This window comes from Glandiceps talaboti, chromosome 23 (assembly GCF_964340395.1).
Source record: "Glandiceps talaboti chromosome 23, keGlaTala1.1, whole genome shotgun sequence".
NCBI lineage: Eukaryota > Metazoa > Hemichordata > Enteropneusta > Spengelidae > Glandiceps > Glandiceps talaboti.
Genome location: NC_135571.1, coordinates 10,900,342 through 10,926,439, shown reverse-complemented (window position 1 = coordinate 10,926,439; position 26,098 = coordinate 10,900,342). Strand labels below are relative to the sequence as shown.

General features: G+C 36.4%; 1 protein-coding gene across 1 annotated transcript in view; it reads right to left on the bottom strand.

Annotated features, from left to right (window-relative positions):
* The window catches only part of LOC144453021 (uncharacterized), a 36,926-nt gene extending 11,327 nt beyond the window's left edge, over positions 1-25,599 (bottom strand). Inside the window, exons 1-2 of the mRNA XM_078144286.1 lie at positions 25,498-25,599; positions 153-463 (exon numbers count right to left, since the gene is read on the bottom strand). Of these exons, the coding sequence (XP_078000412.1) occupies positions 153-324 (172 nt within the window). The 5' untranslated portion in view covers positions 325-463; positions 25,498-25,599. The remainder of the gene's footprint in view (positions 1-152; positions 464-25,497) is intronic.
* Between the last annotated feature and the right edge of the window lie 499 nt (positions 25,600-26,098).

The window sequence follows — 26,098 nt, the reverse complement described above, 5'->3', positions numbered from 1 at the left end:
ATAACTCATGACAACAATGGTACGAAAGTTAAACTCGGGAAAACAATGGTAACAGAGTCTAACTCAATGCAATAATGGCACTAAAGTGTAACTCAGGACAATAATGGTAATAATAACCCACAAGAGTGTAACTCAATTATACTGTAACTCACCAGTTTTGCTGAGGGCAACTGTTGTAAGCAGGAGAACGTCTACCTCACCACCTGGTCTCATGACAGATGCCATTTTGGCAGAATTCGAGTCTTGGCACGCTTGGTTGATAATATTGAGCATATCTTCTGGTAAAATTGGGTCTCTTTTATCTTCACCATCCTTGGTTTCCATGGTTACGATACGGACGAATCTTTCTTCGAAGAAATTATTAGAATAATTGATCCAACTATCTGGTCACTCAAAGCACGGTTTTAAGTGTGTGTTATTGCATGTTACTTGACAAGCATGACTTGTGGAGATGCCAGAATACCTGGAGGGACAGAAAATATTATATATATGTAGTTTGTAAATTGTTTTTTGTATCAGTGTTAAGTATATTTTTGGGTATTGAGTCATCAATAATTTTGTTTCTACCAACGTTTGTTAGTATGAAATGAGAAGCCGTCATTACACACTTTTGTTTCTCGGACTGTCGCCATGGAGACGGAGTAGTGTTTGGTGGCGTGGTGAGTAATCAGGCAGGTCAAAAGTCAGGGAAAAGATAGACGCAAACAGGAAATTAAAATAATTATATACATATTACTTGTGGATATGGAAGAAAGCGAATTGAAATAAACGGACCAAAAGGCTACAATACCTCAAGTAATAGAGAAATCAATCATTTTTCTAACAATATTAGTGTATATTGATGACATTTCTGAAATCTGACGATTTATTGAGCAAAAGCACTCGCCTCACATTGTAACCAAGTACAGGCGATGCTGTAAAATGATAAATCGAATCCTTTAAACATAAAGCTAATATCTTTTACATACAGACAAGCCACGTTTAACAGCAGTTGTATTTTATTAAGGGACATGGGGCATCTACATAACCTGGTTTCTCTCAATGTAAAACGTATATCTAGTATCGTATTTATGTCGGTTTGTGACATTCTAACGTTGGAAACATTGTTAGCATTGAAAACATAATTTGATATTTTTAGACTACACTAAACAGGACTCCATTTAGTTAATATAGAATCTAGTATAGAACTGATATACAGCAGTGACAGGCATAGTTATGCTGTGTCTCTCTGAATCTGATGTAACAACAATTTCTGGTACACCCAAATTAAAATTACATCGTGGAATCTTCCACCGGGTTAGTCTGACAAGGTTTCCCTTACAGCATTGGACGTTAAATCTAGCACGGTTGACCGCCCTGTCATATTTATTATTAACCTTTGAAATAAAAAGGGCAAAAGAAACTTCTCAGTCGTCACCAAGTTCAAAGGCATCGTTAGTCCTCTCTAAGCTTGATAACGATAGTAGATAATGTAAGGATATGCGTGCGAACACCACCAATCATTATCACCGAAATGATTTGAGCCAAAAATTCAAATCAGGTGTGATTTCTGGAAGTAACTACTGATTAACATCTACTTAACTTACAGGGATTACCAGTGATATCATAGGGTTCAAATGTGTATGGGAAAAAGCTGGAAAGGTATCTGCAATGATGTAACTCTCACGGCTACAAATGGCAATTCTCATTTTGTGGAATAACGGTCATTTTCGCATATTATGAAAACACAATCAACACATTGTCAAGCAAATATTCAGATGCTCTTACCGACGCTAATTACATTGCATATCTTTGCAAGAACCTTGTCTCATTCTAGATTGCCACGAGCAAGCAGATGCACCGGTGTTAAATCGCGAGCTATATAACGTGAATAAGTATATCTCGTGGTTTGTTATTGACACAACTCAATATCGACACACACACACACACACACACACAGACAGACACAGACACACACAAAGACTGACAGACAGACAAACACACACACACGCATATATCAAGATGAAAACCCTCTGACATAGCAGTTCATCAATTTACATTACCCTAATCAATATTGCAGTAATAGCAGATTTTAACGATGACCAGTGGAGCCATCGTCTTTTGTATCTCCAATAAGATAATAGAAACTAGACATTCAGTTAATAGGACGAAGGATATCTAGCGTGAGAAAGTCTGATTGCATCACAGGATTGGGTAGTGACGTAGGGCGCCATTCGTATTTATTACTCCCCTACATTTGTGCCGTTGTATCGAAGTCCAATAAAGATACAGACTAAACTTGTTTGTTGAAGAAAGAAATTAGTTCAGACAATATCTATGAACTAGCGAACTTAATTTCCCACAAAGATCATGAACGCAATATTAAATCTTTTCAAGAAACTTGACACAACCTAGTTTTACGATTTGACGTGTATTGTAACACAATCCTTTAAATTTGAACTACACAGGGATTCTGTTTGACCTCGGCTTGACGAAAATATACTTTCTCCTTTTACGTATCTATTCTACATTTTTTAAGGACTTGAGTCGAGATCGATCTTAATGAAGATATTGTACTGTCAAGAGTTTCTATTATTTCAAAATATATCATAGTAGTAATTTTAAATTACCTCTTAACCAGATTATGATTAATAATATAGAAAAATATTAAGTGGTTATTGAACGCATGCGCATTAGGTAATTAGGTAAGTTTGTCTGGAGAGACCCCATTTTTTGGATATTCACATACTATATCTCTAGTTCGACCCTGGTTTTGTCCATATGTGGGCAATATACGTTACACATGTTAAAATAGAAAACACACCATTAAATGTTCTCGTATGATAAGTGATCAAATCGAAGTAACACAGTGAATTGTCCAGTCGGACATTGCACCTAACTGGAATTCCATCGCTAGAGTTACGGGTTTGATTCGACAACATCATCAATTTTAGTTAGCAATATGTATCGAAATTGTTGAGACTCGTTGCCTTAAAAATATACAATTTATGTTGGCACAATTTGTGTTCATGTGCACTGGGTTAGTACATCAGTTTATATAAATGCATAATTGGATAAAGTAATGGAATTTTTCATATGCCTAGTTCATTAATATTTCACTTCGATATTTCACCGTGGTGAACGCATATCTAGGAAAAACCCAGACATCCACTGACTGTAATAATTTATGACACGAATTTCTCAAGTAATACTTTCCCCGAGTATACATTGTATAAGTAGTACAAGTCGACATTTTCACCGACTTTATGTACCACCTTTCAGTGAGTCGTGACTGGAATGACGTACGCTATGAATGACACACATTAGGGGAATAATTTGTTAACAGAGCACAAGAACGACGCACCATATCCTTGACATTTTGCCGCCAAGTCACTGACAATACTTTCAGCTTATAACACCGACTCTAATACATGACTTGAGATCAACAAAATATATAGAATCGTGTCTGTTATCTCCACTTCAATAACGGTAGAACGCGACCTGGCGATCAATTTCCCTTAAAATATTACAACTTTGTCAATTGAAAGCTTTTTTAACCTTTTGAAGAATAAAGAAATTTCAAGAAAGTGACAACCCTTGCTCTCATGGCATGAACACATTATTCGGCGGCCATATTGGATTCGGCGGCCATATTGGATTCTAAAGTGACTCAATTTTGATATAATTTTTCCCAATTTTAAACGTTATACGATTTATTTTAAATGGGTTTAAAATTTTAAAGAGAGATTTTTGGCTTCCGAGGTTCATACTATTTTAAAGTGAACTACAAAGATTGATTTTATTGGAAGAAACATTTTCTCTTTAACATCAAACCAAGCAAATTTTATCGCCCCACAAAACTTAAGTTTACTTGTTTCTTCTCAAGGTATGTTAACACATCTTTCGGCCGAAGTTAGCATTGCTAATGTATTCTCTTCACCGCCATCGCCACCATGAACGGTTATAGTAAATACAACAACAACAACAACAACAACAACAACAACAACAACAACAACAAATACTTAGATATTAATCTCCAAGATATTCTTGGTTCAGCCAAGGAAATTATAGTGACCTAAGGAGCCTTGTCACTATAAGTCGTAACACGAGCAGTGACAAAACCCTTAGGTGGTCAAAAGTATTATACAGCTGAGCGAAGACCACTATATGAATAATACAACTATATACAAATCGGATAAAATATGGTGGTTCCGAGCGTTTCAACTCATATTTTGGGCACCACAGAACCAATGACGTAAACACGCGATATTATGACGTAGAACAACCGGGATATAAAAACCCTATTTTTTGTTCGGCAGAGTTCAACTTGGCTTGTGTGTGTCACTGTCTACAATGACATAATTGTAGATTGTGTCAACAAATAGACAACACAAACCTATTAAATTGTGTACCCAGTTTCAGAAAATGCAAAACGATAAACCAAGCACGTTGTACTTTAGATTAAAATTAGACGATAAAGCCATCTGTATTTATGATTTATTAATCGTATATCTACCCGTCTATCCAGGTGATATTGTACGTGTTCAAAATACATCATACTATCAACAAAAACAAGGCCATATCCGATTAGATCACATCATCCTGTTCTCAATATAGTAAGGTTGTTAGCCTGTTTTGCTCTAAATATCCAATTCTACACATACAAGTCATTTCATATTTGTCAGGATTACTAACTTCTACAGAAGAATTAGAGAGTGGCTGGTGTTTTAAAACAATGTAAATACACTGAGGATGTTTCAAAACCCAGAATATTGTTGTTTTGCTTTGCTTTTTACACCTATTGTAAATTTAAAACGACATTCGTGAAATCCATCGTTTGTGATACATTTGCATATCTGGACTAATTTCCTTTCTCGCTCATGATTTTTTAAAAACTTTATTGCCATGTTTTATATATAATATATTCTGAAGGAGGAACCCTTAACGGCAATAAAAAAAACTAACGGGGGGGGGGTGTCTCTTTGTTCTCTCTCAGTTGTTACTAAAAGTTTTTGTCCTGGCATTATAAATGCGACTCTTTTTACATATTTCAATTTAGAGAATTTGTCACATTACTTTAATAATAGAGAAACTTCAATAAGACTTTGTCAAGCTGATCTGTCATATGTACAATTGATTCAGTATCTCCTTTGAGTACAGACTAGTCGTGCACTTCAGTTGAGTAGTATATGATTGAGTATACATGTAAGACTGACGAACAAATAAATCCGTCACCTGTGCTGTGTGTCTTTCTACTGATAAAGTGGTTGACATCTGTTTCTCAAATCCTTTGCATGGAGCCAACAAATAAGGTCAGGTTGGTTATGACGTGATCATGTCGTGTCTATGCTTAAATGTAGAACAGTTTTAAATTTGATGAAGCAAGTCATTACGATACATGACGTAGCTTAGGTCATGCAGTGATTAGAAAAATCATAGTGTTACACGAGCTATGAGTCTTTGTGAACGAGGAAATACAGCCAGGGCTTGTCGTTGAACTGTTCAACATTTCGTAAGCGTTATTTCAAGTATTCAACGTTAAGTTCCTACAGATTTAAAATCAGCTAAGAACGTCTACTGTTGTGATCATGTGATAACGTCAAGAGTTGTTTAATACAGTATGACAAGAGATGATGAAAAATATAAATCGCACGAAGACTTATATGATAATAAATCCAGCAAGCAGAAAATACACAGATGAAATGGTCAACAAACTAACGTATATTTTTTTTAGTGATAATGAAAATGGAAAAGTTTCGATAGAGTACAAGAATGAGCTCTTGATGTATCGAAACTAATATGTGTCAACTCGTTTATGAGATACTCACTTTCGACCAAGTATCTCATGATATGTCAATTTCAAAGTCCATCAGGAAATGGTGTAGTAATTTGCATATACATTGTAATGAGGTTATGGTATGTTGGTCCTTAGAGAAGTCAATCACAAAAGAATTTACATGAATTGAATTTAATGACAACTTTCTATGACGTCATATATATCTTGTAATATATTTCTATGTGGAACAAAACGACTATGAATTGCAATGCTTGTACTGAAACAAACACACTTGAACACCGAATTATAAATTGTAAAAGGGTTTAAGTTGTATGGCGCATTAGTGCTTGTATGATCAATAAATTCTTTTGAGCAACCAATAATTTTTTCGAACAAGGTCATTGTATTGTATTTTATTTTACTTTAGTACCAGTGATCAATGGGTGTCAAATGAAGGTACCGAAAAGTTTATTACATTTTTTGACTTTGCAATTGATTATTAAATGTTACAGTCGTAACAAATCCCAACAGGATGTATTTAGTTTCATACCGTTTGTAAGCTTTTCTTTTCTGTTTGTTAGAATTGTGAAAAGATTTTTAAAAAACCCGAAATATTATATCAAATCATACATAATATAATATAATATAATATAATATAATATAATATAATATAATATAATATAATAAAAATATAATATAATATAATATAATGTAATATAAATTGAAATTATACCAGCTTACCGTGCAGGATAATTTTGGTTATTCTCCTAATCCGGAGTGAGTGGAGCGAGTTGAAATAGCTGTATTCCCTTGACCTTCGGGTGAACGTAGCCCTTCAAAGTAACCTTTAACCTTTGACCTGAATAATAAATCACACCTAGCAATGCACACTGGGAAATCCCCCCATGAACGCCATCTTTGAAAGCAACAAACACTTAATAAAAAACATAACAGGGAGGGAGGGAGGGAGCTATTTCAACTCGCTCCACTCACTCCGGATTAGGAGAATAACCAAAATTATCCTGCACGGTAAGCTGGTATAATTTCAATTTATTCTCCCAATCCTCCGTTCATTACACTCGTTTTCAATAGCTGATTTTGAAGCAACAAAACTGGAAATAAAGTTTGCACTTACTTTAGTGAGTTATTGCATCCATAACATTCACATCCAATGAAGAAACATCACACTTATAGTGTTTAGCAAAAGTTCTTGCTGAAGCCCAATTAGCTAGCCCCAAAATCTGACTGGTTGATGCTCCCTTGAAATGTAGAGCACTGGTGACTGCCGCTCTTGTGGAATGAGCTGTAAATTCCTTACCAATTCCAGCCCGTCGTAGTATTACTTGAATCCAACGACCAATAGTAGCTGGCATCACTGGTTTCCCCGTAGCATAACTGACAAACAGCCTAGTGTTTGACTTGCGTAAATTCTTAGTTCGTTCCATATAGGCAAACAAATAATATACCACACAAATTCGCCTGTCCTTCTTGAAGGCGGGTAAAAGTAAAGTCTTTCTAATTCTGGATGGCCTGTCTGTTTTCGCCAGACCTCCAGGCAACAACATAGCAGAACCCTTTGCAACAGAAATTTTTCCTGCTTGCAGAGAAGCAATATCAGAACAGCGACCTGCTGTACATAATGCAACTAACATGACCGTTTTAAAAGTTAATAACTTCAAAGTTAATTCCTTTGCTGGAGACATCTTGCGAAGACATTCCAATACTTGCTTAACGTTCCAAACTAAACTATATTTGGGTTTCGGAGGCCGAGAAACAAAGACTCCTCTCATAAATTGTGTAACAAGTGGGTGACTACCCAGACGATATCCCTCAACTGGCATATGCACAGATGAAATTGCTGAACGATAAACGTTCAAAGACCGATACTCTAACTTTCTGTCATACAAATCCATTAGGAATTCCAACACTACTGGTACAGATGCTGAAATAGGATTTTCTTTCTGCAATCTACACCAATCACTCCAGCGACGCCATGCTGACTCATATTGTTTAGCTGTGCCTTGTCGTATGGACTGCAGGACCACTCTGGACACACGTTCTGAAATGCCTCTGGCTCTGAGGGTACTCCTGAGAGCGGCCACACGGCTAGAGAGATCTGTCCTTCTAGTGGGTGAGTCTCCAGCGTTACTGGGTTGGTCAGTAGTTGCGGATACTGGGGGAGTAGTAATGGCTGTGCTGCTAGTAGAGACAGAAGGTCCGCATACCACGGTTGGGCTACCCATGGTGGTGCTACCAATACAAGTTTTGCCTGATCCTGTCGCACTTTGTGTAGTACTCTTGGCAGAAGGCAAAATGGTGGGAACGCATACCCGCGAAGATGGTTCCATGGTATGGAGAAAGCATCCACTTTCCAAGCCTGAGGGTCTGGTTTCCAGGCCACATAACATGGGAACTGATTGTTGAGCCTTGTTGCAAATAGATCCACTTGTGGTGTCAGATTCATCTGTGATAATGCCACTTGAAGGATGTGTGGTTGTAACTGCCACTCTAGGTTGTCTCTGAAGTGACGTGACAGGTGATCCGCCTTTATGTTGGTGTGACCCGGTCTGTGACTTGCGATGAGGAGAATGTTCCGTGCTAAACACCATTTCCACATGTCCGTTGCTATCTGATTCAGAGACCAAGAGTGGGTGCCCCCTAACCGGTTGATGTACGCTACTGTTGTGGCATTGTCGCTCTGAATCTCTATACAAAGATCTTGGAGGTGATTGGCTAGACTTTTCAGTCCCAGATATGCAGCAAGCAATTCCAACTGATTTATGTGAAGTAGTCTTTCCTCTGGACTCCACTGACCTTGTGCAGTGTTGTTGTTGTCGAGGGCTCCCCAACCCATATTGGATGCATCCGTCTGAATAGTAAGCTCTGGCCGGCACGGGAGAATACTTTTCCCGTTCCAAGCCTCCAGGCAATCTACCCACCATTGTAGTTCTGACTTTGCTTCCTGTGATAACCTCACCTTTGTGTCGTAGGACTTTGTCTTTGTGAGGCCTGAAATCTGGTCCCTCTGCAGTGCTCTGTAATGTAGTGGTGCAGTGGTTATCGCATCCAGTGCTGCAGTCATTCGACCCAGACATTGTGCCAGACTTCTTATTGATACCACAGATTGGTTGAGTAGCTCCGTGCAATTTGCCCTCAGCCGTGACAACTTCGGCTCTGGGAGACTGATCGTCATCTGGACTGAGTCGAAAATCATTCCCAAAAACTGTACTCGTTGCTGTGGAACAATCTTCGATTTCTCCCAATTGATAAGAAACCCCAGGTTCTCTAAAATATCTGTGGCAGTTTTGACATTGTGCTCGCATATGGTCAATGTCTCGCCCAAAACAAGGAGGTCGTCTATGTAAATCACACAACGGATACCCTGACGACGTAGGTAAGCTACTACAGGTTTTAACAGCTTTGTGAACACTCTTGGTGCACTTGCAATACCAAATGGGAGGACTGCGAATTCGTACAGAGTCTCCTTCCAAATGAAACGAAGATACTTGCGATGATTTATGAAAATCGGTACTGTGAAGTAGGCATCCTTGAGGTCGACCGTTGCCATGAAGTCGTCCTTGCGAAGAAGACTTTTGACATGCTGGATGCCCTCCATCTTGAAATGTTGGTAAAGTATAAACTTGTTTAACGGCCTGAGATTGAACACTGGGCGCCACCCCCCTGAAACCTTGGGTACTAGAAACACTGTAGAGACGAACTGGCCTGCTGTGTAGCTGACTGCATGTATTGCCCCTTTTGCTATCAATGACTGAACCTCTGAGTCTATGAGTTGTACTTGTGCCTGCGGCACTCTTGTTACTGGGTGATGACTCTGTGCAGGAACTGACAACAGCTCTAAATGGTAGCCCTGTACTGTCTCTAGTATCCAAGGGTCTGAAGTGACACCCTGCCACTTTTGAGTAAACTGTGTTAGACGGCCTCCTACTTGTGGAAAACTGACCTTTAGAGTCAGGTCAGTCCTTCTTTCCTCGAAAGGAATTATCAAATTTTGTAAACTTGTTACCTCCCTGCTTATTGAAGTCACGGTTGTACTTGCCTCTGTTACCACCATAGGTTTGTTGACGAAAATAGGGCTTGCTATACTTAGTAGAGTAATTGCGTGTATTACCTCGTTTACGTTGGTAACCACTTCCTGATGACTTTGTCATTTCACGTGCCACGTTGTGAGCTTGTTTGGCTTTCTTAGCTTCGGACAATGGTTCATCTCCATACAGTGTGTTACCAGTTGGTTCCAGGTTCTTCATAGATGCATATGAATAGGGCAAAATATCATTGAAGACTTTCTGTCTTGCCATCTGTAAACCATGAAAAGCACTACCAAAAAGAGAAACACTATGTTGAATGGCAGGAAGTATTACTTTCATATCCAAATTTATACCCTCATGATGAGCCTGTAAGATTTCCAATAGTGGTAATTGTGCAAACAGTAAGCTTTCAGAAGCCTTGAAGAAACGATTATCATGTGTCACCAAGTTCTTGGTATTGTACTGCTTCCCCCATTGAGTAGCCAGGTGGTCGGGTATTTTAGGAGGAGTAAGTATGCTCTCTTGTTCTTGGCAAACTACATACTGTAGTTGCATTTCCTTTCTATATTCTGTGGTAACTGTGTTAGTACGTTGTTGTTGGAACCAATCACATACCGACTTAGACAGACGGATACCACCATCTTTGCTATGAGGATTTTGAAATTCACACTCTGATGCACTAGACACAGTCTCAGAATCAGACTTCTTGGCTCTCTTAGCTTTCTTACCTCTGACAGTGGCAGACCTAGTACGTTTTCGTCTGTCTGTAGTTTGCAAATCCTCAGTAGAGGATACCTCATCAGTGACTGGACCATTTTCGCTCTGTGCCTCTTCAGTGCATTTGTCTCTGTCACCCAAACGAGACCTAGGTCGTTGGCAGGCAGTGTAACCAGAGGTACACCCCCCTTGCACCTGAGAGGGGCCTGCTGGAGTTATATTAACTCCATTGTCAGCTTGTCCACCCAAAGAGTGGTTACTGCTCATAATACGGGATTGGTTAGCAGTCAACTGCTGCACAGACTCTACCAAACTGGAGAGCACTTGACCTAGTTGTCGCCCACTAAGTTTTGACATGTCGTCATGTGCAGTCGTGCACGTGGGTGCGACACTTGGACCCTTCTCAACATCGTTTTCCGCTCCGGTACTCATAACTATCTGCAAAATATAAAGAGAGGGGAAAAATGCATACTGCAATAGCCAACGAACCAACGTGGTTAGACGACAAACAAAGAAATTCAAACATATTTCTAACATATTTCTGGTATGAAATGGAAAACGGGCACCGTTTGCACACACGTTACGTTGCGTTGTAAGTACCCACGTGGAAAAGACGTGGCGACAACGCACGTAAACAAGCAACACAAAAAAAATATGGTGACAACTGGAAACCATGAAAATATTAAAACCAAACACATAAAACCCCACTTGAGGTAGTCTGATAAAGGCGTAAGGACATTTATAAACCAAACAATGCGTAAATGAAAGAATATTACTCACCGTAAGCACGGGAGCTCAGGCATATACGTCCACCCGCTACAAGCCGTAGAGAAAAGATGGCGTTCATGGGGGGATTTCCCAGTGTGCATTGCTAGGTGTGATTTATTATTCAGGTCAAAGGTTAAAGGTTACTTTGAAGGGCTACGTTCACCCGAAGGTCAAGGGAATACAGCTATTGAAAACGAGTGTAATGAACGGAGGATTGGGAGAATAATATATAATGTAATATAATATAATACAATATAATATAATATAATATAATATAATATATAATATAATACAATACAATATCATATCATATCATATAATACAATGTTATATAATATAATAATATGATATCATATAATACAATATAATATAACTATGTTATATTATACAATATACAGTACAGTACAGTACAGTACAGTATACATTTGACACGGTATGATAGCGGTCGGAAATATCGCAAAATTCAATTGTACTATCAAATGAACCAACTGACTACGTTTGTTACATCCAGCCATACGTTTCGTCGTCGGACTAAATTTCCAGGTACGCCTATTGTACGAGAACTGTTTACGAGAGAAGATAATTCAATATTATAAGGTCAATAGGATATTAATATAATTATTCATAGAACAATATCATAAACATTATGAAGTCAAATTAGCTCATTTAAATATACACCTCTTTAGGCTGTGTAGAACATAACAGACTATTTATACCATTGAGAGATTACAAAACATGTTTACACTGTATTAGCAACCTTGAAAATTCAACTGGTACCTAAATATAGCTAAAATGTTGTAGGCCTGGTGCTTCAATCATGTGACATGACATTTAATACACACCGTCAGACAATTTCTAATGCAAAAGAAACAACTACATGGGTGACGTGCACAGTGGGGATGTAGAAGTAGTCAAGTTGAAATGTGGATTATCAGTTAGAAAAAAAACAATTGCAGCCACTAAAATCGTCAAGTCCATATGTAACGTTTTCATTAGAAGCCTCTTTTTACTTCACTGTGAAGGAATAGCAATGCTTATCACTGTTCAAAGGGTCCTGCGGTGTTGAATTATTGTGCATCTGTTCTTGTTAGTCTAGAGTTGAAATCTGTCTATGTGTCAAAAACGTAATGTCCCATGAGTGAAACACCAAGGGGACATCATATTAGCTGTAATAATTGTACTGTTGCTGTCATCACAAACAATAAATAGTTTAATTCACATACAAAATGATGGTATTATTCGGTATTTACAATATGTAAAAACAAACCGGTGCCACAGGTGTAATACTATTTTTGAATACTCGTAATGCCTAATAACTCCATTATTTTGTATGATTTGAATACAATATTAGCTCGCAAGTGGCTATGGCTCATTTATATACTTGAAGGACTAACGCCGCTACACTATTTCCGCTATCCTAACTGACATTTTGGTTTTCTTGTCTCCGAGAAGAACAAGAGAAATTTCAAAACCCAAAATGTCAGTTTAGTAGGTTAGCGGAAATTGTGTAGTAGAGTTAGTACTTCATTCAATACAACTGGTAGGCTAACCACCTTCCAGTAATGTAGAGTAGTATAACTCATCAGACATACATTTATCGGTAGCTGTCGGGTTGTTGTTCACGGTTATCTTACCTCAACCTAGTTGAAGAATATATATATTCGAAACGTCAGTACAAATTCTAGGAACTGTCCATATTTTGTCTGTTACTTTTGAATTATTTTATATTGCGAGTTATTATGTTACATTATATAACCTAGGTTTCACACAAATAACTCAAAAAAAGCAAAAAATAAGTTCATGTCATGTGCAATTCATATCTAGGAGTGCAAAAGTGACAACTTAGTAATACAGTCCTTGTGCATAAGTATAATCCAAATTAATATTCTTTTATAAAATGCTAGGGGAAATATATGTAAGCGAAATACCTGAAATATACCTATATACTAAAATAGAACGATCCACCACAAGTTCAAATAAACGGTAAAGTACGCATAGAAAGAACCCAAACATATGCCCTGAAAGGAAGATTAAGGTTAGATGGTAGGGAAACACGTGAATAATGTATTCTTTCCATTTGGGTTCCAAAGTTTCGAGGCGGGAAATATTAGTTCATATCTAGATTGAATGGATTCAAGTCTGTATTCCAATCATTGTCAGTTCCTGTTATCCTCTTAATTTTCACATCCATGACGTGCGAAATAAAAGCCTTAGAGTTATATGTTCAGAACATACCAGTGTCAAGGTTCAAGCAATAGCCTACTTTGATAATAATATATACTACTATTAGTGTACATTAACTAATTTAAAACCCGCAGAGCTATCATCAAATATTTATTTTAAATATTACTTATAAGTCTCATGGCTGCAGTGAACTATAACATAATTACATTTCACCGACTTGTTCATCCAAATCATCCATGGTAAATATAATTATGCATTTACAATGAAATCATGTCATGGATAATCGTCTGTTGTATGTGATTAATTAGACAATATTGTAGACACTGTCACATGTTCAAACATGCTGTGCAACACGTTATATTTCTCTGCATACCGAATTTGAAAGAACGCCCACTTGTTTAGTCAAGTTATGCATATAATATGCGTTGTATTTTTTTCTTGTCAAAAATAATACAGAGAGAAGCTTAGTCAAGAATTGAGGTCCCACTTTTCAATTCAATTTAGTTTAAAAAATACAGGTACTTACAAGTCAGGGGCGAGATCAATAGTTCAATGTAGGATTAAAAAAAAAATTCTTTTAGGGGGGGGGAGCCATTTTAGTTCTCATCCTACAAAATCGATTTTACTTTTAATGGATGGTTGTACCCCTAAGTACACATATTTTTTTTTTAAATGTCAAATTGAGAAAAGGAAGATTTTTTTGCTAGAGTAAATGCATGGCACTAAAGTAAAGTGTCAGCAAAAAAATAAGTTTTACTCACTACATACTGGCTTTATATTTATAGCACTACGTACTACTACATACTGATTTGAAATTGATTGTATGGTTTGAAGCAATTTTCATTTTGGCCAGTTTAGTTAGAAGGGGTGGGTGGGTGGTGGGGGTGTCTGAGGCTTACGTAAGTAAAACAAATTTAGGTTGTTTTTTTAAATCCTACAATTGACTAATTATCTCGCCACTAATACACTCAGACATCTTATTTTGGGTCAAATTCACATTGATAGTGTTTGGTGAGGTTGGCATATTATGTACGAATAGCGTTTTTTCTACGTTTTGCTAAATGATCACGTAATGTACCAAAATCATTTTGAACCATCTATTTTATAGCGTAACGTCACTGTGATAACAAAATATAAAGCGTATGGAAAATGTAAAATATAAAGGTTGAAACATCTGAATTCCATCGTTCTGTTTATGCATAAAACATAGTTGTTTGTTATGTACAATGACTGACTAGGGTATTTGGTTCATTGATTTATGTATGTATGTATGTATGCATACATCCTCGTTGTAACTATCTACGCAATAAAAACTATACAATTCGCTTTTGGTTGATTAGTTTGTAGACCTGAATGTCAGAGTTGTTCATAGTTACTTCCATCTGATGAGCCTATCCGAGCATTTTATTATACGCGATAAAAGTAAGTTATACTACATGCTATAGCTAACGCTCCCAACTGGCGTTGTGATAAAACATTATTTTGGAAAGTAGTCTCAGTAAATTATCTTTTATAGCATGCCTCAATATACACATGAATTAAAATGTTTTTCATGTTTGAACATCCGGGATACTTGCTCAGCAGGGTGAAGCTTATATCGCCCACGAGCAATGAGTGGGAGAGAAAGGGTAGTTACTATATACAAAAATATGATTGTGCAAACATACACTTACTGTTTGGTAATGTATTAATCATAATGAAAGATTCAACACATTTCTCATCATATAAACATTGAAGTGGCCATATGGGAGGAGGATTTGGGTATTTATGTTAGATTTAAATTTGTATCATGGCTGCCTACTTGAAAATCTGTGTGACAACATAGAGAAAGTCTGTGTTTGAAATTCAATGCATTGCAAAATGCTAAAAAAATGCAAAGGGTTTCTTATTGTACGTATAATAACAAACATTTTACACAATTGTCAATATTTTGCAATTTATTGAGTTACCAACAAAGACTTGGCATATGTTGTTTCATTGAATTTTTAAGTAGGAAGCCATGATAAAATTGTTTTTGTAAATTACAAATCTAACAAATGACCACTTTAACTCAGTATGTAATAAAATATTACATCCCAAAAAGTTTATTAAAAGGATATTATCCGTCCTCTCATCATATCTGGTAGATTACAATTCAATTTTCATACGCAAACACCCATGATGGAGTAGCAGTGCATAGCAGTAATACTTGTCATAACATCTAAACTAATCACGTGGTTAATATTGATAAGGCATTCCATTGTGAAGATAAGAAGTCGTCTTAATATACTAGTACTAAGCCATGTTGAATAATATCGTAAAGTGCCAAGTTTGTTTTCTTAATAATTTCATCTTAGCGATTACTGGGTCTATATCCATATTAAGGTACTAAGGAGAGGTATGCTACAATTAATTTTCGAATACCTCTATGTTATGGGGTATATTTTGTATAGTTTTCTCGTGTAGCCATTTAATAAAACATGACAGGTGCATTTTGAGTGACAGTTCTAGAAGGCTTTATGGTTTCATCTGCTGACTAGTGATTGATTGTAATCAGCTCATGCGGCCGGTCACGTCGTCATTTTGTCTAGGAATAATGACTCGTGAAGAACACTTATGACACAGAAACACAGGCTTTATGTATCAAATGTTAGGTCATCAGTTAAGTAGGTCACACTGTAGTGTTTTCAAATAGCTATTCAAAGACCCAGTTCACATATGGATTATTTTACTACAAGATACGGAAAAAACAGTTCTCTATTAAACAACACTGGTGCCAGAACCTGAGAGCGAAAGCCTGACCTAGAAAGGTATTAACCTACAATTATATATCATTGAGCATAATATGCCTTCATTTACATATTAGAACGTAATTATGCATAATACCCATCATGTTATATATAGGGGAAATGAAATATTTGAATAATCGTCACTGCCAGGAAGTGCTCACTTCAAGGCTTACTTATGGTATTCCTCGACGATACTCAGTTGGTACTTATAGTTATGCTAATACTCTGGTGAATAGTATGCTAAAAATCTCTCATCTGCTCTGAATAATTAAGATTACATAATATTAACATCACATTTCCATATGCAATGTGTTTGTCTTATTCATTTAACTAATAAATGTTACACCAATGCTGTAAAATTTACACTTTAAATAATTATTCAAATTAGAGCGTCGACTTTATCTTCTAATATATCAGAAAACTACAGTACGAAAGATGAATCTTCTTAAAAAATTCAAACATGGGAATGCGATCCCTGTGTGCATACTCAGATAATTATATGAATATTACAGAAGCACGTACGGTTGTCATGTATGACCCTCTGGTTATGCAAATGTCAGTTTAGGCCTAAAAAAATAATTGTTTGGTTCGTGTTACTCGATCCCACTGCGGTGCCTACCCTAAACTTTTTTTTACGTATTCGAGAAAAAATTAATAAAATCGCAAAATTTGTGAAGTCTCACAAGAAATAGAGGATGCGGAAACTGACATCAACTTAAAAAGACAAAATAAAACTGTTCTTTCAATCAGTAATGGCTGTACATCTTATGGGAAGAAATAAACAGCAAAGAGACACTAGACACTCACACAGGAAAACAAATATGATAAAATAAAATAAAAATCTACCTACCCCACCTATTCTAAAATTGAGCGTAATCGGAATCTTACAATTTTTTTCATTAGGCCTTATCATCAATTTATAGTACAAGCTGTGGAGATGTGTCTGTAATAATTATGCGCCTTCTCATGACCGTTCATATCAATGGAACGCTAACGTGCATTTTTAGGTATAGAGTAAAATATTACATCATAAAATCCTCCACATATTATTTGTATATGAAACAATGGAAACTTAACATGTGCATATTGAGGTATGTAATAATGTATTACATCTTAAAATCGTTCATACATTATGTCTGATGATAATCGAGTAAATCATGCATCAGATAATTGTATATGGTATTAAATGCATAACCAATTTCTAATACTAAAATGCCGAGGGAGTTATTTCTGAAGTCAGGACCTTTTTACTACCACCAAACAAAAAAAATATCACACAACACAAGGAATAGCTTTGATTCTTAAAAGAACCTGTCATCAAATTAGCTGTCCACGTGATTGCAAGATTTTCATTTCAAATCAAGCCATCGCTGCTATCGAATACAAGAATGACGTCATCATCAACCCTGACTAGAGTTTCACTTTAGGCTACATAGTCACGTGATGGCAATCATGAAAATTTACATTTGATGGTGGCCAGGAGCAGTTTCTGTTCTGGGTTCATTCCAAACTCAATGTCTTTTTTAACTTTGAATAACGACACTGCCTAGACTATTCGTCTACCATTTGGATATTACACGAGGAATACCAATTTGTATACATATTCACAGATGGGGAATGATCTATCACTATTTTGTACGAGTTCGTTTGAGATCACAATGTCTACAGATGAAAGTTCCTCAGTTGTTAATAATTTTGTAGACGAATTGTTAAATGTATCTCTGATTTCAATTGATTTGATTTATTTTCGACCAACGATTTGGAAGCACTGCTAATTTCAGTCCATAATGTGCCATACAGCTTCGATACGGTGACCTTTATATGACATTTTGTTAGTGATGTCACAGTTGATGGCAATCAAAATAAAATTTATGTTTAACGACTCATTATACTAGTATTCTATACGAAAACATTGTTATTCTCTTTTTACAAGCGGATTCAGTCAATGTTTTGTTAAGGGCAGTAAGGAAGTAAATTCTACCCGAGTTCCGAAGTCACTTTACCAGCGCCGCCCCCCCCCCCCCCCCCCCACTTATGTACCGTGTACGGAAACTATGTCAGTTTTACCATATTCGCCAACAACTTTTTTATTTGGCCTTAGCAAAAACACGTTCACTGTCAGAATGCAACATACTTATGAAAACATTATTTTACTTTCCCGGTAATAAATTTAATGTAAACTATAAACCAGAAACTGCGAACTCGCCGTACATCTTCTAAAGAGATGAAATCCGATTTACAAAAATTATTGCAAAATTTTTTTTTTTTTTAACGTTTGTTTCCGATAACATGACTTCAGAAAATAGGGTAGGTAGGTCCTGATTATATTTTATTTACATTTTATTTTTTAATTACTTGGACCCAAAGACAAGATATTCGTTGATCACAATACTTCCATAGCAGTTGATGAGGTGTAAAAGAAGTAAATGAAGACAATTATGTGATTCAGAAGACGAACACAATATGTAGACTAATCTGTTATACGCTGAAATGGCATCAATTCTCTCTGAAATGTGATTTTAGAAAAAGAAGTAACCAAAGATACTTCGGCAAGAAAATCTACAGGGAAATAGAATTGTCTTAATGTTACTTTTTCGTGTGTAAAATATGTTTAGGGTCTAAACATTGTTTAAACTTTTAAAACAAAACGATATGAAATTCTTTGTCTTCTTGACCTTCATGTACGTTTTCTTTTCCCAGCGATGATATGACAACGGGTATTCTGACCGACATTTCATTTGGATTTGGCACGACGCAATCTTGCATAGAGATCTTTCTAAATGCTCAGATATTTATGGACTTGTAGAAGGAATCGTAAAATGCATGTATATATAGACTTCACAGATGTGATCAAAATCCCATGTGTTATGAGCATGTCTAAATACATATCACGTGACAACTGTAAATCGTGTCCTACTACTTACATTTGTCATAAGCAGATGTAGTGATTAATGTGAATGTTCATAGCTATTAGTATACATATATGTGTCCTACTAAATGATGACAAAGCATAGCTTATATTAAGTAATGCGTCTAATTTAATTGCTTTGAGACAATCACTGTATATCATTTCAACTGAGCTCAGTGCACATGCTGCGGTCGTTGATAGCTTAGTGGATGCGAATTTATAGGATGGTCATAATTGCAGCAAGGTTTCTAATTGCTTCCTGAAATGTTTAACATACTCTGAAGTTGTTATTCCCCTTTCTTCTTCTTCTGTGTTTTTGTTTGTTTGTTTGTTTTTGTTTTGTTTTGTTTTGGGGTGGGTTTTTTGGGGGGGGGTTTTGTTTGTTTTTTTTGGGGGGGTGATAAAAAATACGTAATTTGCTTTTTTTGTAGGCGACGATGTTATCCATTGTCCCCAAACATCAACACACACCCCCCTCCTTTCCAACAAATTGAATATTTTATGAATTTGGCGGGAAGGAGGCAGACGACAGTTGGCGTCAACCGGGTCAGACTTGACTGACACAATGATGTGATGTAAAGCAATGTATCCTTCAGTAACAAACTGATTGAGTATGATCGTTCGACGCCAGTAAATTGACTGAAAGCGTTTTGAATTAAAATTTGATTATTTGACAGACAAATAGCATTTATACACTGAACAACTGAGAGATACATTGATTGATAAAGACACATGTCAAGTTACACACAAGTGATGGAATAATTGCTATGAAAGCAATAAGTACATTTACTACTAAAAATAACACACAAAGATGTAGAGCAGGCTCAGCGTTCTTGAAAATCTAGAACACTTAGCAGACACATGGCAATTGGATTAAAGCCAGGTAAAATGTCGGGTTATTCCATTCGACTTTCCCGCCACTTCTTTGGTGGAAATTGCCAATATATTTGCTCAAATAAGGTTGGCTCGTTCATTTTGCGATGTAATCATAACTTTCATGCGTAACTGTTTCTACACAGGGGAAATATAAACGAGGTCTGAGAGTGAATCCACTTTCCATGGTCGATGATTAGGGTGACAACGATGAAGATCTAGACCCCACTATCATGGCAATGAAGGAATTCCCGTGTTGAATTTGTGTAGCGTTTGCTCTGCGCATGCGAGAAGTACAAATCATTGATTTGATACGTACAGGAGAATACTGAAGATTGGAAAGTAAAGTAGGGAACCGTGACCGAAAGACAAACATGGATTCATGGGTTAGTTAAATCTGGAATAGGTCGACCCCCTATCATCAACATCATTGTGTGGTTTACCACTTAATAATGACAACGTGACTGTTCTACACTTTGCAGGAATTGAATGATGTTCTTAGTTTGTACATAGACCCTCCACCTGGGTGGAGGGTCTATGGTTTGTATAAACACAGTAACATTGACGCGTCAGGAAGTTTATAAGTGCTTTAAACATATTTCTTTAGCCTACCTGTAGACTTACAAATGCAAAGGACTAAAACCACTACACTATTTCCTCTACCCTAACTGACATTTTGAGTTTTGTGGGTTTTTTGCTCGTCCTTCCGAGTCTACAACGATTCTTTAGTTTCTCTGGTCTTGAATGGTATTCTGCCATAGAGCGTGATTGGTCGAAGAAATAATTAGACATATTTAAATCGCGCAATACGGTCACATGGTGATTCCATAATTAGGTGTTTTACAGGCAGGTATATACTACTACTACTACTACTACTACTACTACTACTACTACTACTACTACTACTACTAGTAGTAGCAGTAGTAGTAGTAGTAGTAGTAGTAGTAGTAGTAGTAGTAGTAGAATAGTTTATTTTAGTGACATGAGGTAAAGCATGACAAATCTACAAAACAATTACAATACACAACCTCCCAGCCAAATGGGCTTTTATATGTAACTTTAGAAAATAAAACTTAACTAGAAATTAAAATGTGACAAGCCCACACACTGTCAGCCTCTATTCAAATTTACACCAAAGTTTTGCACCTGTTATGTGTGGGGTAGGGCGTGGCTTAATACCAGCAGATTTAAAGAATCATAGTAGACTTGGAAGGACAAACCAAAATTTAAAAAAAAAAATTATAGATGGGATAGCGGAAATAATGTAGTAGCATTTGGCTTATAAGTCTACACTTAGGCTAATATTGTATTTTATCTAAGCTACCATCTAATAAGGTTTCCTGTTATCAAAATATCAACCATATATTCATAATGGAAAATATCAACCATATATTCATAATGGAAAATCTAGGTTTTTTATTTTGATGGTAGCTGTTTTCCTTGAATCAAATGACATTTGTTTATCCATGCAGTAGACGCCACTCACTTGTTAACTGAGAGGCGGGAGGGGGATATATCAGATATGTACCATCATTATATGTCTAATAATGACGATAAAGCATCCAACAGGAAATACCTTGGGTGAAAACTACTCATGAATTATAGGTTTCGCCAAGGTAGACATAACGGCTACTATGCCCCATTTGTACACAAACTCACGTGGTTTTGTTTCATGAAAATTATTAATGGATTCTTGTATGTTGGTAAAGTGAGTTCATATCAATGCCCGTGTTTGGATGGTGAGGAAAGGGGAAACATGTCTGCTATATTCATCTATTGACATTAAATTTTACGAGCTAATAATCTAACGTCGACAAATAAATGGATGAGCATTTATTACCTCATTAAAAAGTCCTTAATGACTGGCATGGGTTATTCATTCAGTTTTAACTAATAACATATTTTGTGTTTCGGCATACATATATCTTAGGTGCCATTACCTCGTTGTGTAAGCAATTCAGTCGTACATCTGACACCTACTAGATAAATACGTTTTTATATGTACCACCGCCTTCTAGGTAAATACGTTTTCTTTTGTAATGAGATCTTAAAACTCCATTATACACACCTTGTAAATACGTATGATCTCTTTCGTGGTGAATGGCAAATCTGCCATACAAATGTAGTTACTACGAAAAAAGGCAAAAAAGTAATTGTGTGCTTCCAACAACATGGCCTCAGAGAATAGTGTAGGTAGGTAGATCGGGATTTGATTTGATTTGATTTCATCTTTTTAATTGTTTATTTTATATTAACTGTTTTCATTTTTTTTTAAATATTGCTTCGACCCCAAAAAAACGAAATGTCAGTCAGAATACCCCCCTCCCCCTTCTGTGATGCTTTGATGAAATATATACAGACATCGCTGGGCAAAGAAAACAGACGTACATGAAGGTTAAGAAGACAAATAATTTCTCAACTTTTTGTTTTAAATGTTTTAACAATGTTGAGGGTCAGTCGGCTTCTCAGAAACACACAATTTATTTTTTATATTTTGCCTAAACTGTTAACACCTTATCTATTTGGGGTTTTAAGTTTATTAGAAAATGTGATAAATTTTACATCATAATCTTCAGGCTTATCTCTTTCAAAACTTACACTTAACAAAATGAACGCACACTGCAAAACAATAAATTTTATACAAGGCTTTGGAAATGTTGCATTTTTAACAACAAACTTTCAAAAAAGTAAGAAAATAATTTAAAAACAAAAAACAAAAAACAAAAAAACAAAACAAAAAAAACAACAGATACGGTGTTTGTTAACGTTCCTAACTCACGATTGATGTTCATGTAAATATGAACTTTGCATATCTTGTATCATTTTAATAAGAGTGAACTGTAAGATTTTCAGTTTTTACACATTGCTATTATATGACGTCACACAAGGTAATAGTTCAAACAGTTTGATGCACGCTACCCTAAGGCAACATACGTGATATTCGACTTACATTTTCAAGTCACTCACTGAAACATGTCACACATGCACAGCTATGTAACCATGGTTACCGATTTGGTCATGCTACTTCTTTCAAGATTACCATTTTAATAGCTCCGTAACTAGGGTGAGAATGCATAAAATGCTTACTTATTATTTATACAGCTATGATCTAACTATATACTGGAGAGGAGATGGCTTTGAATTAAACCACTGGGCGACCTTACGAAACATGGTCCTAGGATCGGACAATGCAAAACAGAATGGCCACAATCATCGAAATATATTATAATATAACAAAGCTGGTGAATCTTTAATACCGTTTCCCTTGGGTCATTACATTTGACGTTTATAATGTACACAGTGATCAGTTGAATACTTTACGCAATATATCGCATTCTTTTAATACGTGAACGAACGAACGCACGCACATATACATACACACACATCCATCCATCCATCCATCCATCCATGCACGCACGCACGCACACACACACACATACATACATACATACATACATACATACATACATTATCATACATACATACATACGTACGTATGTACATACATACATACATACATACATACATACATACATACATACATACATACATACATACATACATTATCATACATACATACATACATACATACATACATACATACATACATACATACATACATACATACATACATACATTATCATACATACATACATTATCATACATACATACATACATACATACATACATACATACATACATACATACATACATACATACATACATACATACATACATTATCATACATACATACATACATACATACATACATACATACATACATACATACATACATACATTATCATACATACATACATACATACATACATACATACATACATACATACATACATACATACATACATACACACATACATACATACATACATGCATATACATACACACATACATACATACATACATACATACATACATATACATACATACATAAATGCTGTGTGAACAATGGATTTCCCAAAAGACTGAAATGCCTGAGCTACTCAGAGATATGCCTAACGGCAGAAAGGGTCAAAGTTCAAAGTATCATATGCAAATCAAGTGAAAACCATGGTATAAAAATACGAAAACACTCCCCATGTATACACTACTGTATATATCAAGGTTATTTCCATTAGTAAGAAATAATACTCAAATCTGATAGTCTGAGATAGTATTAACCGACAGCGACCCACCAACAGTGCAATGGTGACAACATATCACATTTTAATACGACGCATACAACAATAACAAAGATACGAGGTGTGTTATGAATGTCCTAATTTCACCTGTAATTGTACTGTACACACACCCACTACACAAAGCCGTGTGTTACTCTGCTCTGACAGTTATACCATGGAGGTATAGGTAGCTAGGGCGGACCTTTAAGCTGCAATAACTGTACCGTTTGTTTGTGTTTTCTGTTTTTGAGCTTTTTTTCGTTCCGTGGTTCAAACCATGGATACATTAGACCTCTAATAATAGATCCATGTTGAATCCAACAAACGTTTTCCAGTTAAACATCGGAACGACAAAAAAGCTTTTCAAAAAACCTCAAAACCGCAACGAATGCTGTAATTATTGCAACTAGGGTGGACCATGGAGGTATAAGGAATATCTTTCATACGGCCATGCTATTTGCTATGACCTGTGAGGCTAGAAACACATGCTCAATTTTGGCCCATTACGACGGCTTTGTTGTGTAACTCCGTCAGTTGTGGAATAAAACTCCATGTCATATTGCTACAATTACGTCAGTTGGACATCCTATTCGGTGAACAAAACAGTTACATAATACACTACAAAATAGTAAATATTTTCAACTGATAGACGCGCCGTCAACATCACTGACAATGTTTACGTGTAACATAACTGAGAAGTGCATGGCTACACAGTACATAGTTGGCCAACTGGTGGCTACAGTGCCTTGTTTATCTGTCTATTAATAGATAGCGTACCACTAATATATTTATGTTTGTTTTCATCGACATTCTTCAACAAGGGTTCGGGGTCGGCTCCAAAACGGTGCCAAACTAACTACACTACAGTGACGCAGGATAACAATTTTATACGGGTAGGCCTTCAAGAAACAAAACAATGTTACTTTGCATGCTAACTGTACATCGAACACCCCCATCCATATCAAAAAGGGCTTTGACCATATATCAAAAGAGGTGACTAAACAACTGCTTTGTTATTGAACGTTTCACGTTGACGAAATGTCGTCTATTTTTGGCAGTCGTGTAATTTTGGAATGTCGATGTGCCAGACGCATTGATAACAATAATATTATTAGACTGTCTACGTTCGAGCAACGCAACATCAATAATGAATACAATCATTTTAAAGTGTCTTTGGAAAAAATTGTATCTGGGCCATGATATCTGTGCTATCTGTGCTAGCGTCATGTTGGTTGACAAGGAAGGAACTACGGCAGAGTCAAGCCTGGCTGGGCAAACTACGTACATTGAAAATTCTTACCGTTCTGTTTATTTGAAGCGACCTCGTCCGCAGCTTACAGCGTCGCCGTGATCAACCTTTATACTAAACCAGAATTATTCAACCACTTGAATATCCCCTCCTCCTTCACCCCGTTGGATAATATAACGAAGTATTCGGATTATCCTCACCACAAGGCCGGTGTACGATTAGCGAAAACAGTCGAGAGACAACATTCGTGTCACTGAGCATGCGCCTGTCGCCCTCATCGCTGATGAGACAAAGGCCAGCCTGTTCATGTCCTTGTATTATCGACTTAGATCATTATATAAGCGTATACAGATTGAATCGTTTGAACACTTTCAGGGGCGCAGTAAACAAAATGATTACACCACACGAGGGTTTGAATGTTGCATAGCTAGAAGTTCATGATTTAGTGTACACGTTCTATTATCATCATTTGCTTCTCTAGTGCCACAAGCTGAATAGAGTTTGTTAACTTATTTACTCGAGTGCAAATATATTGACTAGGCAAAGTCTCGTTCAAACGGTCTAAAGTTAATGTCGACGCATAGATGGATATGTCTTCTATGACATTACAATTGTGGCTTTGTCGCACAGCTTGGTTGCATAGTACGGATTT